The 22265-nt window shown below is 43.3% G+C and overlaps 2 protein-coding genes across 4 annotated transcripts in view; one reads left to right on the top strand and one right to left on the bottom strand.

Moving 5' to 3' along the window:
• The window catches only part of PAPOLG (poly(A) polymerase gamma), a 39627-nt gene extending 30671 nt beyond the window's left edge, over positions 1–8956 (bottom strand). Inside the window, exons 1-4 of one of the 3 annotated variants that reach the window (XM_083733326.1) lie at positions 8869–8956; positions 4490–4645; positions 1959–2025; positions 29–110 (exon numbers count right to left, since the gene is read on the bottom strand). In XM_083733326.1, coding sequence (XP_083589452.1) covers positions 29–110; positions 1959–2025; positions 4490–4536 — 196 coding nt within the window. In that variant the 5' untranslated portion in view covers positions 4537–4645; positions 8869–8956. Of the gene's footprint in view, positions 1–28; positions 111–1958; positions 2026–4489; positions 4646–8459; positions 8659–8868 lie in introns of those variants that run through there. The other 2 variants (XM_083733324.1, XM_083733325.1) reach the window with 2 other exon arrangements.
• Positions 8660–22265, top strand: part of BCL11A (BCL11 transcription factor A) — a 267794-nt gene continuing 254188 nt past the window's right edge. Inside the window, exons 1-2 of the mRNA XM_083733297.1 lie at positions 8660–10126; positions 14324–14515. The gene's annotated coding sequence lies outside the window, so the exon portion shown is untranslated. The remainder of the gene's footprint in view (positions 10127–14323; positions 14516–22265) is intronic.

Genomic DNA, 22265 nt, shown 5'->3' with positions numbered 1-22265 from the left:
AGGTTGAGGCGTTTTATGAGAATCATACCTTTTGTGTGGACTCCAAGCCGATAGGAACCAAACGTAAAAATCTTGCCACCACACCGTGATGAGACTGAAGATGGGAGGTTCTGCAGGAAAGTTGGAAACATTTACACCTTGAAAATCTAAGCTACGTAGGAAGGTCAGGTGGTACCCCTCTCGCTCTCCAGGCTTCTGGGATAGCCGCCTGAAGCCTTCGGAGTGCAGCACGAGTTCCCGCTGCGTTCTGGAGGCTTCAGGTTCCTTTCGCTAATGCCGGGAGAGTCTTGCTCTCACGGCTTCAGCAAAAGGAACCCAAAGGAACTTGCACTGTACTCTGAAGGCTTCAGGGATCTTTGAGGCTGGCAGTGGGGGGAAGCAGCGCTTCCCCCCGCCAGCCCCACAAGCTCAGGGGCAGCAGGAAGGCTGCACACAGCCTTTGCGCTATTCCCCAACCTGGTCTTTTGAAATGGATTTTGAAATGGATTTCTCCAGCCGCTTCACTGAAGGGGCGCTGAGCAGAGAGGGGGAGATTCCCCCCCCCTTGTTCTCCCCCTCTAAAACAAGGTGTGTCCTATAGTTGGGTGCGTCCTATAGAGCGGAAAATACGGTAAGTTCATGAAGATACCAACAAAAGTTTGTTGTTCACAATACCGAGAGATGCTAGTGAAGTTGTAGATGGATGTTAATGAAGTTGTAGACAGGGTGCCGGCGTTTTGCACCTGTTTCGCCCTCTCCGTCCAAGTAATCAAGACGTTGCTGTTTGCCCCCGATGGGGCCCTTTTACAGGGGCTTGCAGGTAGCACACTCCCAAGGTAGTTTTCCGGGCTTCTTCAGTGGTCTAATCTCAAAGCCTTGATTACTTATATTGATATTCAATTTCATAGAGAATACTATTTCTTGGCTTAAGCTTAAGAGACTGATTTGCCTGAACAAGCAACAACACACCCGCTTCACCCTCTTCTGTCCATCAGCCTGGCTAGGACCAACTGACCTCTGGAACCTCCTCTTCCAAAATTCTCCTACACAATGGCCACAGTACAGTGGTACCTCAAGTTACAAACGCCTCAGGTTACAAACTCCGCTAACCTGGAAGAGTTACCTTGAGTTGAGAACTTTGCCCCAGGGTGAGAACAGAAATCGTGTGCCGGCGACGCAGCGGCAGTGAGAGGCTCCATTAGCGAAAGCACACCTCTAATTAGTTTCAGGTTAAGAACAGTTTCAGGTTAAGAACGGACCTCCGGAACAAATTAAGTTCTTAAGCCGAGGTACCACTGTACTACCCAGGGCTTGGTGGGGCAGGTGTGGGGGAAGAAGAGAAGAGGTTGGAGAGGGCTCACCCACAGCAATGGACTTGCTGTATACTTGAGGATGTGTGCATCATGGCAGCTGTTAATAGCTCGCCCTTTGCAGAGCCAGAATCTTACAGCAAGAACTACAGAATCCTAGCTACAAAAGGCAAGAAGGAGTAAAAAAGGTAAAGTTAAAGGTACCCCTGCCCATACGGGCCAGTCGTGTCCGACTCTAGGGTTGTGTGCCCATCTCACTTAAGAGGCCAAGGACCAGCGCTGTCTGGAGACACTTCCGGGTCACGTGGCCAGCATGACGAAGCTGCTCTGGCAAGCCAGCACCAGCGCAGCACACGGAAACGCCGTTTACCTTCCCGCTAGAAAGCGGTACCTATTTATCTACTTGCACTTAAGGGTGCTTTCTAACTGCTAGGTGGGAGGAGCTGGGATCGAAGGACGGGAGCTCACTCCGCCGCGGGGATTCGAACCACCGACCATGCGATCGGCAAGCCCTAGGTGCTGAGGATTTACCCACAGCGCCACCCGCGTCCCATAATAGCTCGCCCTTTGCAGAGCCAGAATCTAACAGCAAGAACTACAGAATCCCAGCTACAAAAGGCAAGAAGGAGAAGGCCAATATAAAAATCATGTCTTTGACAAACTTCTTACCTTCTTCTCCGCAACCTCCACAATCCACTCTTTGACCAAATTATCTAGCTTACTGAGAACAACTATCCTGCAATGGGGGAAAATGTTAAAAAGGGAAGATTTAATAGTAGTAGTAGAAATTGTGGTAGCTTCAATGTTAATGTTAATGGGTCAAGAACAACAACAACACTGTTACTGCCTTGTTAATGGGTCACGGTAACTATTTTGGTTTCAGGCAGCAGTCACTGCCTCCTTCCTGCATTTATTCCCTCAATTCACTCCTTTCCTCATCGCACCTAGGACACCTGTCAGTTCAGGCATCTGTTGAAGTGGGCCAAGATTGACAAAAGCTACAACGCAATAATTTGGTCACTCTTCACTGTTTTCGCTGCAGCAGATTAACACAGATAGCCTTTTGGCAATTACTACAGTGGTACCTTGGGTTACATACGCTTCAGGTTACTGACTCTGCTAACCCAGAAATAGTGCTTCAGGTTAAGAACTTTGCTTCAGGATAAGAACAGAAATAGTGCTCCAGTGGCACGGCAGCAGCAGAAGGCCCCATTAGCTAGAGTGGTGCTTCAGGTTAAGAACATTTTCAGGTTAAGAACGGACCTCTGGAACGAATTAAGTACTTAACCCGAGGTACCACTGTATAAGCTTAGTAATTTGAACAAATATTATGCAATATGGTGGTCATTTGTTCACTATACGAAGGAAACTAGTCTTAAAGGCAAACTTTCCGAAGCATCTTTGCAGATGAACAGCACAGCCTCAACTATATGCTTCTCTGGGAACAACTGTCTGCGATGGGGAAACCAACTTTTGTGCTGTCTCCAAAACATTCTGGATATATGGATAATTTGTATGGATTGATAAGAATCATTTGTGTGTTAATGTACTGTCTCACACTCTTATGGGGGGTGGGGGTGGATATCGTATAGTAGGCATCTCTCGAGAGACAATGGAGTGCGCTTCCAGGGGTTAAACCACCGCACTCGCAGCACCAAAATGACCTCCCCAGGCCGCAAAGTCTGGGCAGTATGTCTGGAGATCCTGGGCTGCCCAGACAACAAGACCTCCCCCAAGGCCTCGCTGGTAATAATAATAGTAATAATAATAATAATAATAATAATAATAATAATATTTTTTTATTTATACCCCGCCCTTCCCGGTTCAAAAAACCGGGCTCAGGGTGGCTAACAACAAATTCAAAACACTTAATTGTAAAAGCAGCATAAAATACAGTATAAAAACATGAACAACAATAAAATTCGAAATTCAGAAATCAATTTGGGGGAAATCCATCCAATAAGCATTAGATAGTCACCAGGGCTAGCTGGCTGAATTAGTCCTACTTGGGCCAATGAGAAGGCTAGGGAAGAATTAGCTGTGGGGTCTCAGAGAGGGTAACCTTCAGAAAAGGGGAGGGGGAGGGAAGAGAAGGGAAATAAAAGATCAGGCTGAATTCAAATTAAAGGTGAGGCGGAATAGCTCTGTCTTACAGGCCCGGCGGAAGGAGGTTAAATGCTGAAGGGCCCTAGTCTCATGAGACAGAGCATTCCACCAGGTCGGAGCCATCACTGAAAAGGCCCTGGTCCAAAGGGAAGCAGAGCAATACGTTTGGCACCAGCCTGGCTGCAGGAGTTGCTGGAAGGAGGCGTACAAGGCACTCTGACTTTGTGTAGGGTTTGCTCCTTAGCCCTTTCTTCTCCTGAAGATGTCCCGCAATACAGCATAATTTTAGGATCGATTTTCCTTCTCCTCGATGGGTGACCTTCCCAGGTTGACCAGCCCCATCTGCCTCCCACTTTCCTCTACAGTCCATGCTGAAAAATGGGTTTCTTGACCCACTATTGGTCTGGTCTCCTCAATCTGCTAGAGCCTGTCTTCACATGGAAGGGAGGTCCTTAACTCCAAGGGTTTGAGACCCATCGGCTACCCTCACCTGGTTTAGCTGGCCAGTCGAAGGTGTTCCCGGCGTGTGGCTGCCATTGCATGATGACAGTTTCTAGAAGCCACAGGCGAGAGCCGAGTGCAGGGTGTGGACCAAAGGTGAACAAACTACCCCAGAAGGAGCATGACGTGTGCCCCACCAGAGGTACTAAAAAGGTAAAGGGACCCCTGACCATTAGGTCCAGTCGTGACCGACTCTGGGGTTGCGGCGCTCATCTCACTTTATTGACCAAGGGAGCCTGTGTACAGCTTCCAGGTCATGTGGCCAGCATGACTAACTCTGGCAAACCAGAGCAGCACACGGAAACGCCATTTACCTTCCCGCCAGAGTGGTACCTATTTATCTACTTGCACTTTGACGTGCTTTTGAACTGCTAGCTTGGCAGGAGCAGGGACCAAGCAATGGGAGCTCACCCCGTCGCGGGTATTCGAACCACCGACCTTCTGATCAGCAAGTCCTAGGCTCTGTTGTTTAACCCACAGTGCCACCCGCCTCCACTCCCCCTAACAACCCATACACCCTGGATACCATATTATATATTTGTCATTGTATGTAAAAAGTTCACTGCTTTAGTTGTTACACTGCGCCTGTTTACCTGCGACCAAGCTCTTCCTCATCTTCAAATACACCAAAAGGCTTCATGGCTTCAATCAGCTTCTGTGTGTGGATGTAATCTATTTCCCTCGGAGGAGCCAAGCTAATTGGAGCAGTGACCCCGTAGTGCCTTTGTGGCTGGTTCTCCAAATAATTTCTATACAGGAAAAGTCACATTAAACATGATAAAGGAGAGAAGTTATCTCACACAGAAACACACACACTTTTAAAAACTGCAAGCACTAAACTGCAGGTATTTAGTAGAAATGATTAACGTCGGTGAGTGTGATGTTGCACATAGAAAAACGAACTTACGATGCACTTTTCTATTTTAGTAAATGTCAAAACTTTCTAGAAGTATCAATGCAGGCTTCTAGGAAGTCTACAATTCCCTGACACATCATGTGATTTAAAAGGAAGTAGCACAGTTTCTTACAGCAAGGAAATGGTACTAAATACCATTTCACCCATGTAAACCATTAGCTAAAGTTTCATTTCTTTATTTCTTTTACTATCGATGTTACAAGACTGCAGAGAAGTTCAGAATGTAACAAAACAAGATTTGGCATAGAACAGGTCCATAACCAACCACAGCAAGTGTACTTCTATTAGAACAGGCACCCCCAAACGTGGCCCTCCAGATGTTTTGGGACTACAACTCCCATCATCCCTAGCTAACAGGACCAGTGGTCAGGGATGATGGGAATTGTAGTCCCCAAAACATCTGGAGGGCCATGTTTGGGGGTGCCTGTATTAGAAGTAGGCAGTTTAACATAAAAAGGAGCTTTATTCTAAATACAGCCGTACCTAGGATCCTGAACTCCTTGCGAGTCGAACGTTTTGGTTCCCAAACCCCACCAATCCAGAAGTGAGTGTTCTGGTTTGCGAACGTTCTTTGGAACCTGAACATTCAATGTTTCCTGCAGCCAATCGGAAGCCACCCTGTAGTTCCCAAACGTTTTGTAAGTCGAACAGACTTCCGGAACAGATTCCGTTCAACTTCTGAGGTACCACTGTATCAGCCCCAAATCTACCAACGTACATTCATTATCCAGAGCCACACTTGCAGAAAAACAACAGTACTATCTTGAAGGCTCTATCAATATCGCTTTCTGATTTCATGGACTGCCAACATGCTTGGGTAATCCATCTCACTGCCTTCTCTCCAAAGCCACTCTCTAATGGACTGTGTATATCAGCGATAGGGCACTGGTGATCAGATGTTGTTGAACTACAACTCCCATCAGCCCCCACAGGCATGGGCAACCATCAGGGATGATGGAATTTGTAGTCCTACACCAGATAGAGGGAGCCACAGGTTCCTCATCCCTGATACACAAGGATTTATATCAGCGATAGGGCACTGGTGATCAGATGTTGTTGAACTACAACTCCCATCAGCCCCCACAGGCATGGGCAACCATCAGGGATGATGGAATTTGTAGTCCTACACCAGACAGAAGGAGCCACAGGTTCCTCATCCCTGATACACAAGGATTTGTGCTGTGGTGGCATTGCTGCCGCTGCTATTGCTTTTACCATGGTTTATATCCGCTCCTGTTTTATAAACGGTTATTCCTGTTTTTGTACACCCTTGTCCTGGGATTGCTTTTGCGATGAAGGACATTTTAAAAATATTTTAAAGCAAATAAACTAACAGTACCACAGCATTTGCTTTGAGATAAAGCACTTTCTAAGTTAGGCTTCCAACTAAAGTTAACCCCGATAAAACCAACGAGTACCTTACTTTTTATTTTAAAAGATGGAACCACAGAGCAATCCTGGCATAACCAAACTCCTTTTCCTTTTCTGAGCTCTTCCGACCCCCTTTTGAAAGGCACATTTTATTGGGATAGGTAGGAAAGCATGAAGAAGTTTCTTCATTTTATTAGTACAGCATAATATATTGATATTGGCAATTTAAAACTAATACAGTGGTACCTTGGGTTACATAAGCTTCAGGTTACAGACTCCACTAACCCAGAAATAGTATCTCAGGTTAAGAACTTTACTTCAGGATGAGAAAAGAAATCGTGCGGTGGCGGGAGGCCCCATTAGCTAAAGTGGTGCTTCAGGTTAAGAACAGCTTCAGGTTAAGAACGGACCTCCAGAACGAATTAAGTACGTAACCAGAGGTACCACTGTACAAGTTACGATTGCCCCATCTGGGGCAATCCAGCCAGATATATAAATAAATAAAAATACTTAACATACCAACCGCTTCACAGATAACCCGGGTCTACCCCTCCAACATAATGCCTCCCCCGTCCCCCTGAATAAATCCTGGCTACGCCCATGCTGCCTGGTCCTTCAGTGGCCAAGTAAAATACTTTTAACGGATGGAGCATTTGTAGAGGTGTGAGTTAGGACCTTAGCAAAACTCCCTCTTCCCCACAAATCCTATTGTCAAAGTGGTTCTCCACTCCAGGGCATCTAACTGTTGACCAGGAGTGTAGCACCGAAAGAGCAATTTTTTATTTTGCAGTACACGGCATAATATGGGGGTTGTCTTTTTCACTTCTGAGAAAAGCTGAGGGAACACCTTTTCGAAGGGCCCTCTATACAAAATATGCACATCCGGGAGCAGACTGGGTGAGAATCTCTTTCTCATTTGTGTACCATTTTAAAACACCACCATTGTGGGAGGCAGTATGCCTTTGAATATGAGTTGCTGGGAACCTTAGGAGAGCTAACTTGCTGCTATGCTCATGTTCGGGTTATAGGCTTTGTTAAGTTGTCGGTGAACATTTCAGACGACACAGCAATTCTTCAAACAGCTCTTGTTTATTCACAGGCCAGAACAGAACTGAAGGGTTCAGCCAGCCTGCTTATATAGAGCTCCACTAGAACACAACAGTAACCATTTTCTGTAACTATCCAATCACTGAACGTCACTTTTGATCCCTTATTTGCATATGTGGACCTGAACTATCTACGGTATCCCCCTGCTGGCCCAGGGTGAGAACTTCAGTACATAACAGGCTTCCCACTGTGAGAATATGTTGTATTTTAATTTTGTTTTTAAGTTGTAATCATTCAACTTGTTTTTATTATTGCTTGTAAGCCGCTCTGAGCCCGGCCTTGGCTGGGGAGGGCGGAGTATAAATAAAAATTATTATTAATAATAATAATAATAGGGAGATGGAATAGATGGGCCTTTGGTTAAATCCTGCAAGCTCTCCTCTCCTGCAATTCCCAGTAAATGGTAGTCAGAGGCATGAATTTGTCTTAACCCCTTTTAGCCTGGTGGTCAACAAACACAACACTGTGAAATTCAGGCGTTTTAACTATGTGCTTTTGGAGTTGTTATACTTCATCTTGTCTGCCCTGAAGAAGAGCCATGGGGGAACAGTGGAGATGGGGTTCTTGTTTTTACCTGTAAGCCCAGTCAGGGAAAAGGGCGGGGTGCGAATTAATATATAATAGTAGTAATAATTAACACAAAAAAACTCACCCACAACACCCTCATGCCAACTTTGCATCTGGCAATACCAATTCAGGCGCGCAAAAGCAGATGGCACAGTATTCATTATTGTTACGATTTATTAAATATCCACGCCGCCCTTCATCCCAGGGTCACAGGGCGGCTTACAAAACAAAAACACAAAAGCACGTAACTACTACCATCGGACGTGCTTCCAGCCTTTACTAACCGCAGTTGAGGCTGTTTGGCTGCAATTAACTAATTAGAGCTCCTCTTCTTTCTCTCTGGAAGCTGCATCGGCCCAGAGAGAGCTAAAAACGGGTGCAGTAAAAGGCAAATTCCCCCAAGGACGCCAAGTTTCAAATAATAAATAACAGTATTTATTATTATTAAAAGCAAACTGGGCGTGGAGAGCGAGAAGCATTCGCTTGCCCCCAAACCCATCCCACGCCTAGACAAGCTGCTGGTTCCTGGACAATGAATGAACTGAATGAATGAATAATGCAGCTGTAACAGCAGCAGCAGCAGGACCACGCCCACCCCTTACCCGCAAGTCTCCTTCATAGCCACCGCCAGCGCGAGCTCCGGGCGCACCTCCTGCTTCCAGCGCGCGACGCAGCCACCTGCAGCCAAGCCACGCCCTCTCCCTCCGCCCTCTTATATAAGGAGCGCAGCCGCCGCCGCCGCTGCCGCGCCCCCTGCCGTCGCTACGTGGTATGACAACCGCCTCGCTTCTACTCCAAAGCCGGGTGTTTTCCCACGAGCCTTTGCGCGGCGGCGGGAGAGTCTATAACGGCTTTTCCCGCCGTTTTCTCTCCTCTTTTCCCCTCACGAAGCGCTGCGTGAGGGTAGAATGGAAATACATATACAATAGTAGTATAGTATAGTAGTAACAATAAAAAGTAGTAACAATAAAAGAAGGCTAAAGTAGCAAAATCGCTGCGTGTGAAACTAACCACATTCTCCTCACGCCACCATGGAAAGCGGAGTCCGTTTTTGCAGCTTTTGTTAAGCAAAGACGAGCCGGGAAACGATTGATTTTTTTTAGGTTGGGCCATTAGGAAAAGTTGTGGTGACGTGTGTGGGGGTTCTTTTGGCGCTGCTGCTGCTGCTTATCGTTGCAAGAGAAAAGTTTTAAAAATTAACAGAGCTGGTGTTGAAAACAGAAATTGGACGCTTGGAAATGTGTCCCAGCCCTCAGAAATATCGCTCCTGTTCCTACAGTCCGTTTACGATTAACATCATCACCATCTTAAATCCTTGGTACCTTCCTCTGTTTTGCTGCTGTTTAAATATGGCTGTTGAGAACAGCACTGGGATCCTTTGGAAGGTTGGTGTGCCATGATACAAAAAAGGCAAATTACAAATAAATGTTTTAGTTGGCGCTTAGAAATGGTGCTGTGCAACCAACTGGCTTCCAGCTTATACAAGAAAAACCCTGTGCCAGATTTTCTTCATTTGTATTTATTTAAAACTCCTTCCTATTTTTCAAACCCCACACTAAAAAAAAAAATAAAGGCTCCCAGAGCAGCTTACAGATCACGAAAAAAAGAGGAGAAGAAAGCCTCAGGTTTACAATCTTAAAAAGGACACCAAAATGATTTTGCCATTTTGGGGGAAATGGCTAACAACTCCCTTTTTAAGCTCACTGGGCAAATGCAACTTCCAGAGGAAGTTTGTTGCAAAAAAAAAAAAAAACAAACCAACCACCTAGAAAGACTTGCAAGAACTAGTTTGTTGCAGCAAAAAACAAGAAAGAGGCATCTTCAAAGACTCAAAACACATTTTTATGGCGTAAGCCATTGTGCGCCAGAGTTGGCTTTCTCAGATGTGTGCAAGGATTATTATTATTAATTTATTCACTGTCCTTCATTTGAGGATCACAGGGCGGTTTACAATATAAGGTTATAAAGGTAAAAGGTAAAGGACCCCTGGACGGTTAAGTCCAGTCAAAGGTGACTATGAGGTTGCAGCGCTCATCTTGCTTTCAGGTCGAGGGAGTCAGCATTTGTCCACAGACATCTTTCCAGGTCATGTGGCCAGCATGAATAAACCGCTTCTGGTGCAACAGAACAGCGTGACGGAAATCAGAGCTCAGGGAAACGCCATTTACCTTCCTGCTGCAGTGGTGCCTATTTATCTACTTGCACTGGTGTGCTTTCGAACTGCTAGATTGGCAGAAGCTGGGGTTGCCTGAGGTGAAGGACCAGGATGGTGCCCTCCCATATAGAAGCTGAGCAGCTTGGCCGCCGAAGCTCACTTCAACACAAGGAACGGGACAGTCCTTCAGTGCATCTGAGGATAGCAGGCTGTATTAGGGGGCTCGGGATGTGCCATGCAGGACATACACAGTTTTTACCTTGCAAGATAAAAGTGACCTCACCATGGGCTCATTTGGGAGGAAGGGCAGGGTATAAGTTTGATTAAAAAGTAAGCTGTACTTCTTGCTATGGCTTCTGTATATATGCCCTGAATGAATTTTTGCCACATGTATTTGGGCAAGTGGTGGGGTTGGAGGGAGGTTAATTGATCCCTCCAGCAGAGACAGAGGCAGATGGATATACAGTATAATCCAAGCAGCACACTTTTTAATTGCTACATTGTAATGTTTGCATCCCACTCCTCTGCAGAGTAAACAGTGGCGTAAACAGCTCTATGTGAGGTACATTAGCCCCAGACAGTGATTTGTTCAAGGCCACCCACTGGGCTTCATAGCTGAGTGGGGATTTGAATCTGGTTTCCTTACATTTGCATTCAATACCCAACATGTTGGAATGGCTCCACACTTTACATGGCAATCATGCTTGCTGAAGGAGGTACACCGGCATTTCCTAAAGCAAACATGTAAAGAGAGAATGACAATTGTATATATGCCCTTAAACATCTTTGTTCATGTGGGGCTCCCAGACACACATGCATAGGTATGTAAGGATGCCCATCTGTTGTTTACACTTTATGAATTCTTTGCATGAATTCAAATATGAAAGTGTCACAGTCATTTTAAATGTTCAATGGCCCTTTACCATTGGAGCCATGTTGGTTCCCTATCCTTTTGTTTTATTCAACATGCCCCTTCCCTAAGTTATAGGTTGGGAAACAATTACTTAATAATATGTAAAATACAAAGTTATTCTCTTTTGTATCTCTGCATTTATATAACATAAGACGGGAGGAATTGTAGCCTGAGAGCCCCCCCCTCCAAATGATTACAACCCCAGAGCACCCACCAATTATAGTCTGGCTCTGATTGCTTGCATTGAGTCCCCAGTGAAATACTGTCATTAGACTGGACAGTCCATCCGCGCCATTTCACTCCAAATTGAAGCCCAGATTAATTGTGGTACTGGCGAGCTCTCAAAACAGTTTAGGAACGAGAAACTAACCATTAACACAGTGAAGCCACACTAATCACACTAGCCTTGATGCAGTCTCTTTCTTTGATCAGCTCACTCTCTCTCAGCAGGCCCCAAAATAGCCCCAGGGTACAAGAGTGCTTCCATTGCAATCATGTTAATTTTGCTTTTAGTTTGTCTTTAGCTGTTGGAGATTAATGAATAAAAGTGGTGTTTAAATTTACAACCAGGCTTGTTCTGATAGCTCAGTGGTATCAACGCCCCTGGTTTTTCAACTTTGATTATCTGAGCCAGTCATCTACAAAAAAAGAAAGAAATGTCTTTTCTATCTAGAGCAAGACAACACACAAACCTGATGGGATGCCAGAAGTATAGAGGTGTGAGGGGTGAAAAGATAGGCAATGCCGATCTCTTGAGATGTCTTAGTGTCCTACATTTCTGCTAACTGTATTATGAAGTAACCTATTTACAGTCATTTGTCTTCTAGATTAAATATATATTGACAAACAATGGGTAGCTTTTTCATTCATCACATTAGTGGAGCAAAACAAGTAGGACAGCAGAATGCTTACTGCAAGCAAAGCTAATCATGGATATTTAATTGAACCATTTTAATTATTAACTGTAGAGTTTGAAAAGTGGTTACTAATGCTGCATTGGAGCCCCCTTTTTCTTGCCCAATTTCAGTTTTTAGAATAGTTATGACAAACAATAGAATGCTGCTGCATTCACATTACACTAAGCTACGAAGCTTAGTTTATTAAGCCATACTGTACTATGCACAAGCTGCACATTAGTGGATGCAGCCTGCGTGCTCCCACTTTTCTCTTCCTCTTATATGAGCAGGTAAACAAACCACGGAGGGGCTTAGTGTCTGAACCCAGGGCTATAGTTTGGCCTGGTAGGTTTGCACATAACACTGCCAACAGGTCATGATCTGGAGTCATGGTTTTTATTGGCTTATGAATCATGGATATTTTAACTATGGCTTGCCATTATGTCTGAACCCAGCACCCTTAATTCTGGTTTATTTTGCCCCTTCAGGTTCTCACCAGAGGATAGATGACAGGAATTAGGCTATCCCTGTCCAGAAAGTGGTTGAGCTGGGCCACCATTTGAGGCTAATGGAAGGCTAATGGAAGCCATCTGAACTTCAGGCGACAGCAAGGGTTCCAGAAGTACCCCCAAGCTGTGTACCTGCTCCTTCAAAGGGAGTGTAAGTTTATCAAGAGCAGGCAACCTTCCAAGAGAAGGGAACCACCCACTAACAGGGCCCCAGTCTTATCTGGATTGAGCTTCAGTTCATTGGCTCTCCTCCACTCCATTACTAAGGCAAAACACTGGTTCAGCACATTCACTGCCACACCTGCAGATGTAAAAGAGAAGTAGAGCTGTGTGTCATCAGTGCACTGCTAAAAATGTACTAAAAACTCCATATGACCCCACTCAGTGGTTTCATGTACAGGGTGAGTCCTTAGAAGAGCCCCCATGGATACAGAGTACACATGTTCCATGGGGCCTCTTTTAAAAGACTCACCCTGTATATATTAACCAGCATGAGCGATAAAATTGAACCCCGAGGAACCCCACACTTTACTTATCTACTCAAATTGTGAGATTCCATGGATCTTTAGACCACATGTATTCTGCTTGTGAACTGATGCTGTAATTGACACAGTTCACTCAATCAGCAAAGGTGAGAATCTCCATTTTCTCATATAAAGCAAGATTCTATCCTCATGATGGCCCTCAGTCATAACATAAGGCCTATTCACCATATCATAGGCCTCCCTAAATCCCTGTCAAAGCAGTATACTGTAGTACCTAGACTCAAATTCAGCAGCTGCCCCCATCAAGCTGTCAAAAAAGAAAAAAAATGCATACTTGGCTTAGTGGCAGAGAAATATAGAAGTACCTTTTTATTTTAGAAATAAGGAACAGTCAAGGTTTTTTGTGGTTTTTTTAGGGAAATGTTTAACAAGGAGAGCCTTGTGTGACAGCATTACTTACCATGAAATGCTGTCCTAGCTTGTTGGTTTCATTATTAGTTCAGGCATGGCCAAGGGCCTGGTGCTCAGCATTAAAGTTGGACAGTAATACTCTGATAAAGGATATTGTTAACGTGCCTAGGAGTAGCCTTGGTCATGAATTCATTAGCTTCATGCAGAGATTGCATGCAATTCTGATTGCTGCTTGCAGAGAAACTTTAAAGGCAGGGGTGGCTGATAATTATCGGAGCACCCTGAACTGTGTGAGTAAAGTGAACTGGGGGAACTTAGTCAACGGGAATGGCCAACTTGTTTTGTCTCACTGAGAGTTGGGGGACCACATGCAAAGGAGGATGGGACTCTCATAAGCAACATATAGAACAGAGATGGGCAGACTTTAGGCTTGTCATTACTCCTTTGTTTTTGACTAGAGTTCTAACAACCAGTCAGGTGCAAAAGACAGACAGACAGAATGAACAATACAATGAAATTCTGAGGCTCGGACTATATTTTCATTACCAGAACTGAACTGACCTAACAGTTCTTTGACACAAAAGTTCACTTCTGGATAGCTTTCCATGTCAGCCGTCTAATTTAGATTGGGAAAATTATATTGTTCCAATTGTTAACCAATTTGGAGTCAGAAACTTTGCCAGTCTCCTGTAAATCACCCAGAGGGCCACTAGTAGATTCTGACCACCTTCTGATCCAAGAGAGAATTTCAGTAATAAGTGTGTATTTCTTCACTCTTGTGGGACCAGATGTATCTACCAAAATCCCCTCTTCAACATTGTGACCAAAGATACAGTAGTTTTGACCTCCCTGCCCCAGCTGGGACTCACCCTGGGGAATTGAGCTGCAGCTAATCAGCAATTTTTAAAATACAAACCCTATGTCATTAACATCATTTTACAGTTGGTAGTTAGTTTTGCTAGAGGGTTAGTCTAGGGCAGAGTACAAAATGCAAAAAGCCAAGACTGATTTCACAGATACCCTTCAAAAGACTTCACAGCCTCTCCCACTGTTAAGTGTGAAGAAGCAAAATGTGGTTTTAAATGTACTTGTATCAGATTTTTGAACTGACTATGCAAGTTAGTAAGTGGTTGTAATAATTGCACCTCTTCTTTCCTGCAGTTTTAGTGTCACCTGTTAAAAAGGGCCTAGGCCTCGAAACCTAAAGGACCATCTTCTACAACATGAATATACTCAAACACTGTGTTCATTATCTGAAGCTCTCCTCCTCATCCCTCTAGCATTTGAAGGTAGGTGGACAATGACCAGAAAGAGGGCCTTTTCTGCTTAGGGAATGCTTTATCCAGGGAAGTTTGCCTAGGGCCAACTGTGTTGTCTTTTCAGTGCCATGCAAACACACTTTTATTTACACAGGTTTTGTAGTCTGGAATGTGTGTTTCATGAAGATTTCCCCTCCTGCTCTTCTGAATTTTTAAGGTTGTGCTTTGTGTTTATTTTATTGTGATTTTATATCAATATTTCTGGTTTTTTAAATTATTTTATTATGAACCACCCTGATAGTTTGGCTGAAGGGTGGGCTAAATGTATTTCAAATAAATAAAATAATGTGTTCTATTTGAAACACATTTTTATTTCCTCACTCTGTTTTCCATCATAGGGTTAAACACATTGGTAAATATATTTTAAAGCATTTTAACCTCTCCTATATGAATGGAAATGTTTCCTTGGACACTTAACTGGTGACAAACCTTTAAAATTTGCCAAACTATGTCAGTTAGTTTTACCCAGGCATGCTTGGAAAGGCTGATGGATACTTGAATAAACTGTAAATGTTATTTTCTTTTTCTTCTCCTACATCATTTACAGCCAATAGTGTAAGCATATGTTTGGGCTTCCCTGCAAGAGATACTGGAGGAAAGACTTTGTACTTCTCCTCCCCACAATTTCAACCTTGCAGATTTCCTGAGTCCTGGATTTCAGATATCCAATCTTAAACAAAAAACTAAAGTACCCCCTTGGTACAATCTCTGCCTGTGATAGTACAATCAAAGAGGAAGTGTTCACTTAATAATTTGAGAACATGCACCTTTCTTTCAAACAGTCAATTGCTCTTCTTTCTAATAAGCCTTTTAAAAAATTGGTTGGAATGTGTCTGTAGATAAGGTTTTCTGCTTTTGAAGTGTTCTGTTTTCCTGGAGGAGGTCTTGTTTAATCGATGAGAATTAGATAGACTATAGCCCCTTGGGGTGGCTCCATTCACTCTTCAAAGACAAGTTGCTAACAACTCAGCACTGAACTATTTTATGAAGCCATATTTCATTCTTAGCCATTTATTTAGAGAACAGCACTAATTAATTGGTGTTGAGTTGCTTTTAATTATGCCCTGCTCTTAGTAAGCTTTGGGGATCTGTTTATTGTTGGCAGTGAGGCTTGGGATGGGTAGGGGTTCAAAAAGTCTGTGTTTAGCATTTTGCTTTTCTACAGTCTTCTGGATTCATCAAATACCCTGAGAAAATTACCAAGCTTTTTTCTTCTTCACAGAAATAAAAACAGTTCCTAGACTGAATCCACACATTCAGCAAAGGAAATGTCATAGAACTGTAGAGTTGGAAGGGACCCCGAGAGTCATCTAGTCCAACCCCCTACAATGCAGGAATCTCAACTAAAGTATCCATGATAGTTGTTGAGAGATATCTGTGTAGCCAGAGGCATTTCAATGGGGCAGTATGCATAGGACTATCTGATCATCTTGGTCTCCCTCTACACACATTCCAGCTTTTCAATATTCTTCTTAAATGGGAGCACCCAAAACTGGACACAATATTCCAGGTGTGGTCTGACCAAGGCAGAATAGAGTGGTACTATTACTTCCTTTGATCTGGACACTGTATTTCCGTTGATGCAGCCTAGAATAGAATTAGTTTTTTTGACTGCTGCACCAGATTGTTGACTCATATTAAGCCTGTGGTCTACTAAGACTTCTAGATCCTTTTCACATGTACTACTGGCAAGCCAGGTGTCCCCCCATCTTATATTTGTGCAACTGGTTCGCTCTGTCTAAGTGTAGAACATTACATTTGTCCCTACTGAATTTCATTTTGTTCATTTGGGTCCAGTTCTCCATTCTGTTACGGTAATCTTGAATCCTAATTCTGTCTTCTGCGGCATTACCTACGCCTCCCAGTTTGGTGTCATCTGCAAATTGGATGGGCATTCCCTCAATTTCTTCGTCCTAGTCATTTAAGAGTCAGCAATGTTCTCAAGTTCTTAAGAGCGTTGTGGAGACAGGCTGCTTTGTGTAAACCTCTGCCTTTATGTGCAAAATGTTCTTTCCCCATATTGTTATGATAATGATCTCATGGCAGTTCACAACATAAAAATACAAGATAAAAAACACAAAACACATAATAAAAACAAAAACCAATAACACCCCCTCCCCCCTCAATAGCTTCACTTCCCCAGAGTTGTCCCTTTTGAGTTGTTTTGTCACAGTGATAATGGCAGAGTGGTTGCTGATACAGGGTGGCTTTCCCTCCCATTGATGTGAACGAGGCAATGACCTCCCTGTTATACAAAAAGTTAATAAATGTCTCTTTTGGTTCCAACCAAAGGCTTTGTTGGAAACTTAACTGGAATGCCCTGTTTAAAGAAGAACTGTGCAATGGGTTATGGGCTTAAGGCTCTTTACAAGTCATTGTCAGCTCAGATGACAATGCTAAAAGTGGCCCACGGCTGGGAACTTATCCTGAGGAAGCTCTGTTTCATACAACCAGGCAATTGTCCCATGTGTTGGAGAGGATACTTGTATATAGATGTGGATAGAGGTATAAAAAACAAACAACCCATTTCATACCTATTAATGGTGGCAAGAGCAACTGTGGCAAAATTCTGCGGAAGACATTTGGTTTAGACAACTTAGATTACTGGTATTCAAAAGTCTAGCAAATTGCTGTTCTAGAAAAGATTTCCCACAAGCTGAAAGTGGAAAGAAGATATACGGCAGGATACTGATTCCTCCCGCCCCTCAGTATGGCATGATTTTATTTTATTTAAAAATGAAGAAGTCCTTGGCCATATGTTTATTTCAAGGTGTGGATTTTGTGAGATCACCCAAACCCAATTTTTGTGGATATATGAAATTACAAGCAATTCTGGTGGATATTGATATTGGATTGTTCTGCAGATAATTGATATAATATGCAAAAGATGGAAATTATTTGGATTCAACATTGGTAATTTAACAGCTGTCCAATAAATGATTAGTTTTTGTGCTTATTTCCTATCTGTCCTTGTAGATAAGGATTACATTTTATTGGTGAGAGAAAAAAATTAACACTCATTGATAGAGGAATCTTTTTGATAGTGGCTGGATGAGACTGAGAAAAATAATGATAAGCCAAGACTAATTTCAGCTATGTGGAGTTCATTCATGATAAAAGTATTTCTAGAAACCAATTCTTTGTTTCTGCAAGAAAAAAACCAGACCCCTAAATTATATTCTTTGATGATGAATGAGAGCAGACATTTCTGAGTCCATCATAAATCCCAGAGCTGATAGAATACACATTGAGAATATTACACACACACACACACACACACACACTTCTGAACTTGCTGCCAGTACAATAATCTTAGAGTCAAAGAGTAATCTATCCCTAAGTGTCTTAATAATGAAAATAGTTGTCCGATAAGCATAACACTGGATGCCTAGTGCTAGAGTAAGGAATATGTTGAAAGGATTTAAATTAAATTAGTTTTTTTTTAAAAAAGCTTATCTTGATTGACATTGTTGAATGAAGCTCTATTTTATGATTTAATGCTAACAAAAATTTGTGGAAAGAAAGGCCCTCTTTAAGGAAAAGTAGAAGAAAACAATTACCCCAGTGCAAAAAGCTATTTATTTATTTATTGTTAGTATATTTATTTGTCACTTATACTAAAAATGACTCCAACTTACAATGTGAAAACAAACTTTAAAACCATGTATAAGAACAAGAATAAAGAACTTAAAATGCTCATCCAAAATATGTATAAAAGAGCTGATTCAATTGAACTCATCCTACTAAAAATGATGAGCAGTAGAAGAGTCTGCAAACATACCTAAGTAAAGGTAAAGGGACCCCTGATTGTTAGGTCCAGTCGCGGACGACTCTGGGGTTGCGGCACTCATCTCGCTTTATTGGCCAAGGAAGCTGGCGTACAGCTTCTGGGTCATGTGGCCAGCATGACTAAGCTTCTTCTGGCGAACCAGAACAGCACACAGAAATGCCGTTTACCTTCCCGCTGCAGCAGTACCTATTTATCTACTTGCACTTTGACGTGCTTTCGAACTGCTAGGTTGGCAGGAGCAGGGACCGAGCAACGGTAGCTCAGCCCATCACAGGGATTCGAACCACCAACCTTCGCAAGCCCTAGGCTCTGTGGTTTAACCCACAGCGCCACCCGCATGCCTTAAACATACCTAAGTACCCTCCAAATTAGGACCAAGACTGGGGCTTAAAAATGTTTTTGTCTGGTGCCTAAAAGCAACAAATGATGATGCCAGGTGCTCTCTTTGGGGAGAGCATTCCACAAATGAGGAGCCACCATTGAGGCAGCTCCCCCCCAAACCCCCCATTCCATATCATACTTATAAAGGGACTCCATTTATAAAGAGATTCCAGTGGGGATCCACTGATGGATTCACACAAGTATTATAACTGCATGAGGATATGAATGCATGTAGGGAAGGTGTGGAATCTACAGCTGATATGCCCTCATTTCCCTGACACACTCATGATCCCCATTTTGAATGCTTAGAAGCAGCAAGGGTTACTTCCATGAGATCTGTTGAGCACCTTTCTAAGACAATTCTAAAAGGTAAAAAATGGACATTTTCTGACTAGTGGTCATCATGTAAGGTTACCAGTTTCCCCCCCAATGAATCTGGGGACACTTTTCAACTACAATGGATTTTGTATGGGGACTGATTTGTAAATCCAGGGACTGTCCCCGGGAAACAGGGACGTCTGGTAACCTTATCATAATGTGTTATGCAAAATCTCCCTTGTTACAGTAGCCAGCACTTAAAGTAGCATGCAAGCCAAGGCTCACACACTTTTTTAATTTGTTGCATTTTCATCTAATCCTTTTATCTAAGGAGCTCCAGGCGGCATACATGGTTCTTCCCCTCCTCATTTAATCCCTGCAACAAACCTGTGAGGTAGATTTGGCTGAGAGACAGTGACTGGCCCAAGGTAACACAGTGTGCTTCATGGCTGAGCAGGGATTGGAACCCTGGTCTCCCAGGTCCTAATGTGGCTATACCACACTGGCTCTCATAATGGAATGCATGGGTGTGGGACATCCATATCCACATGTTTGAACCAGCCTCAGCCTGTGGGAGCAGAAAAGTAGGATTTTCCTGCTCTACATTCTTTAACAATCCTTTGCCTTAGAGGGGCTGGGACCCAGTGGCAACTTTGAAAATATTTGCGCTGACAGAATGCACATATTGTATATGGAAGAGGTAATAAATTCAGCTGGAAACATTGTATCCTATCTGACAGGAGAAGGCTGTTGTTTTCATGCCCTGCTTGTGAACTTCCAAGAGGTATTGACTGTACACTGTTGGAAGCAGAATACTGGACAACAGGGACTTTTGGTCTGCTATAACAGGGCTCTTACATTATTCTATTGAGATTAGTATAATATAGTTTATTGTCCCCACAATATACTTTCATTCAGATTTTGGATGCCAGTAAAGAACTGAACAATTAATCCACACCCTTCGAGCCTTTTATTGGGAACTGTGGTTCCAGTCCAGCCAGTTATAAAAATCTGTTATTCTGCCAGAGCATATTCTAGCTTGGTGTATTTCAGAAAGAATATTGTAGAGCTGGACAAGGTGCAGAAAAGGGCAACCAAAATGATCGATGAAATATAACACTGGGTTCATTAAAGCTTTCTTTTAAATGCAAATATAGGAGGATGTAATAGTGTATAAAATGATTCATAGTCTGGAGAAAATGGACGGAGTGACGTTTTATTTTCCTCTTTTAATACTTGAAACTTGGATCATTTAGTTGGGAGATTCATGGCAGAAATTCTTCATACAGTGCATAGTTAACTCATGGAATTAATTGCCACAAGATGTGATTAAGGCTGGCAACTTGAATGGCTATCAATGGCTGTTAGTGACAATGGCTGTATACTACATCCAGGGAAGAACAGCAGGAGAGGGCTATTGGGCTCATGTCCTGCTTGACAGCTTCCCAGAGGTATGTGATCGGCCACGGTGGGAAACAGTAGGCTGGCCTAGATGGGCCTTTGGTCTGGTCCATCAGGTTTGTTTTTACATTCAATTCCTTAATTACACTATTAAAAAAGGGAAAGCTACTGGACTTCAGCTGCCATAAGCCACAGCCAGTATTGTCAATGATGATGAGCACTGTAGTCCAACGACATCTGGAGGGGACCATGTGGCCTAGGTCTGCTACAAACATTGCTTCACAATGCATTTTGTTTTCACTTACTCCTATTCTATCATTGCACTGGAGTCTGCTTTTTAACCCAGCAGGTGACCCTTGATTGCTGATATGAGTAATTCAAGCCCATCTTTTCTTAATTTATGCCTTAACCGGGAAAAAGAAGCCATAGTAGAAATACAGCTGCTCCCTCTTCTGACCATAATAAGAGGAAATGGCCAAGTCAAATAACAGCTGTCCCCTCCCCAGCATTACAGCTATGAAGGAAACTACTGCCCTTATATTTTCGCTTACCTTGAAATTGTATTGGTGTTTCTTCCCTTTGCCACAGCACAACTCCTGTGCAGCAAAAAGTGAAGCAAAGCAGGGAGGAGAATCTGCTAAGGAGAACTTAGGGTGATAGGGTGGGCATATGGGGACTCTTATCAGACCAGGGCTCTTTCACCCCCCACTTTAATACCACTTTTCTGCATTACTGTATTCAAGGTGGTTTACAAACCCATAGAAATGGCAAAATATAGGACAAAAATCACACTGCCACCCTATAACAAAAACAAAACAAGAATTCATATCACCTAAGTTATTGCAATTATTGTGCAAGATAATAAAATGTCAGCACACAATCAAACAAAATCACCTCCATCAGTTACAAATCAATAATTAAAAAGTGACCAAACAATGTCTGCAAAAATATAACAGATGAAATGCCACAGATCATGAAGAAAGAATAAGTGAGCGGCTGGGTTAAAGCTTTCCTTCCCTGTCCTGTGGAACACTGTCCACCCACAGTTGGGCATTCATGCCTCTTGCCATGACCTACTACCCAAGGACCTTGCCCTGTGCAGTAGAGGATTCTGAAGATGAAGTTTAGACTACTTCCTCCAGGAAGAACCACCAGTGCTTATTCAGGACTCTCCTGGCTAGAGAATACAGCCCCTGCCACTATCCTATGACACTGGTGCAGTACTGCTGTCTCCTAAGTGGAAAAATGGCGGCGCAAGCACTTGCAGCGGCTCGGCACTCCGAAGACCGGTTTTCAGTGAGTTGTGTTTTATTTTTATCTGTGAACTTATTGCTGCTATGGACTGTGAACACTCAGGGACAAGTAATTTATAGTCGTCAAGAGCTCTTAAGTATCGGCAGAGAAGGCTGCAGCCAGGAGGTCTCAACCTACAACATTCCAGCTGAGCTTATCAGAGAGCCTCCATATCTTGCATATCCTTGGGATACTCCCCTTGCTCTCCTGGCCAGAAAGAAAAGAAAACGGAGAGGGCGTAAGCAGAAGAGGGGCTGTAGGGCCGGACTACGAGTGAGGCTAAGTAAAAATCCTCACAAGCCTGCATTGCCAAGTCTCCTTGTATCAAATGTTAGATCTTTACCCAACAAGGTAGAGGAGTTGGAACTTATTACCTCTCGGCAGAAAAGTATCCGGGACTGCTGTGTTATGGTCCTTTTAGAGACGTGGCTGGATTCCTCCTTTCCACAGGGACTTTTGCAGCTAGAAGGACGCTCAGTAATTAGAGCGGATAGAACCGCCGAATCCGGGAAGAGCAGAGGAGGAGGAATTTGCGTT

Source organism: Podarcis gaigeae (genome assembly GCF_964106915.1).
Source record: "Podarcis gaigeae genome assembly, chromosome: 3".
In the NCBI taxonomy this organism is placed as follows: domain Eukaryota; kingdom Metazoa; phylum Chordata; class Lepidosauria; order Squamata; family Lacertidae; genus Podarcis; species Podarcis gaigeae.
Note: the sequence above shows the minus strand (reverse complement) of the source record. Positions and strands in the feature narration are given on the sequence as shown.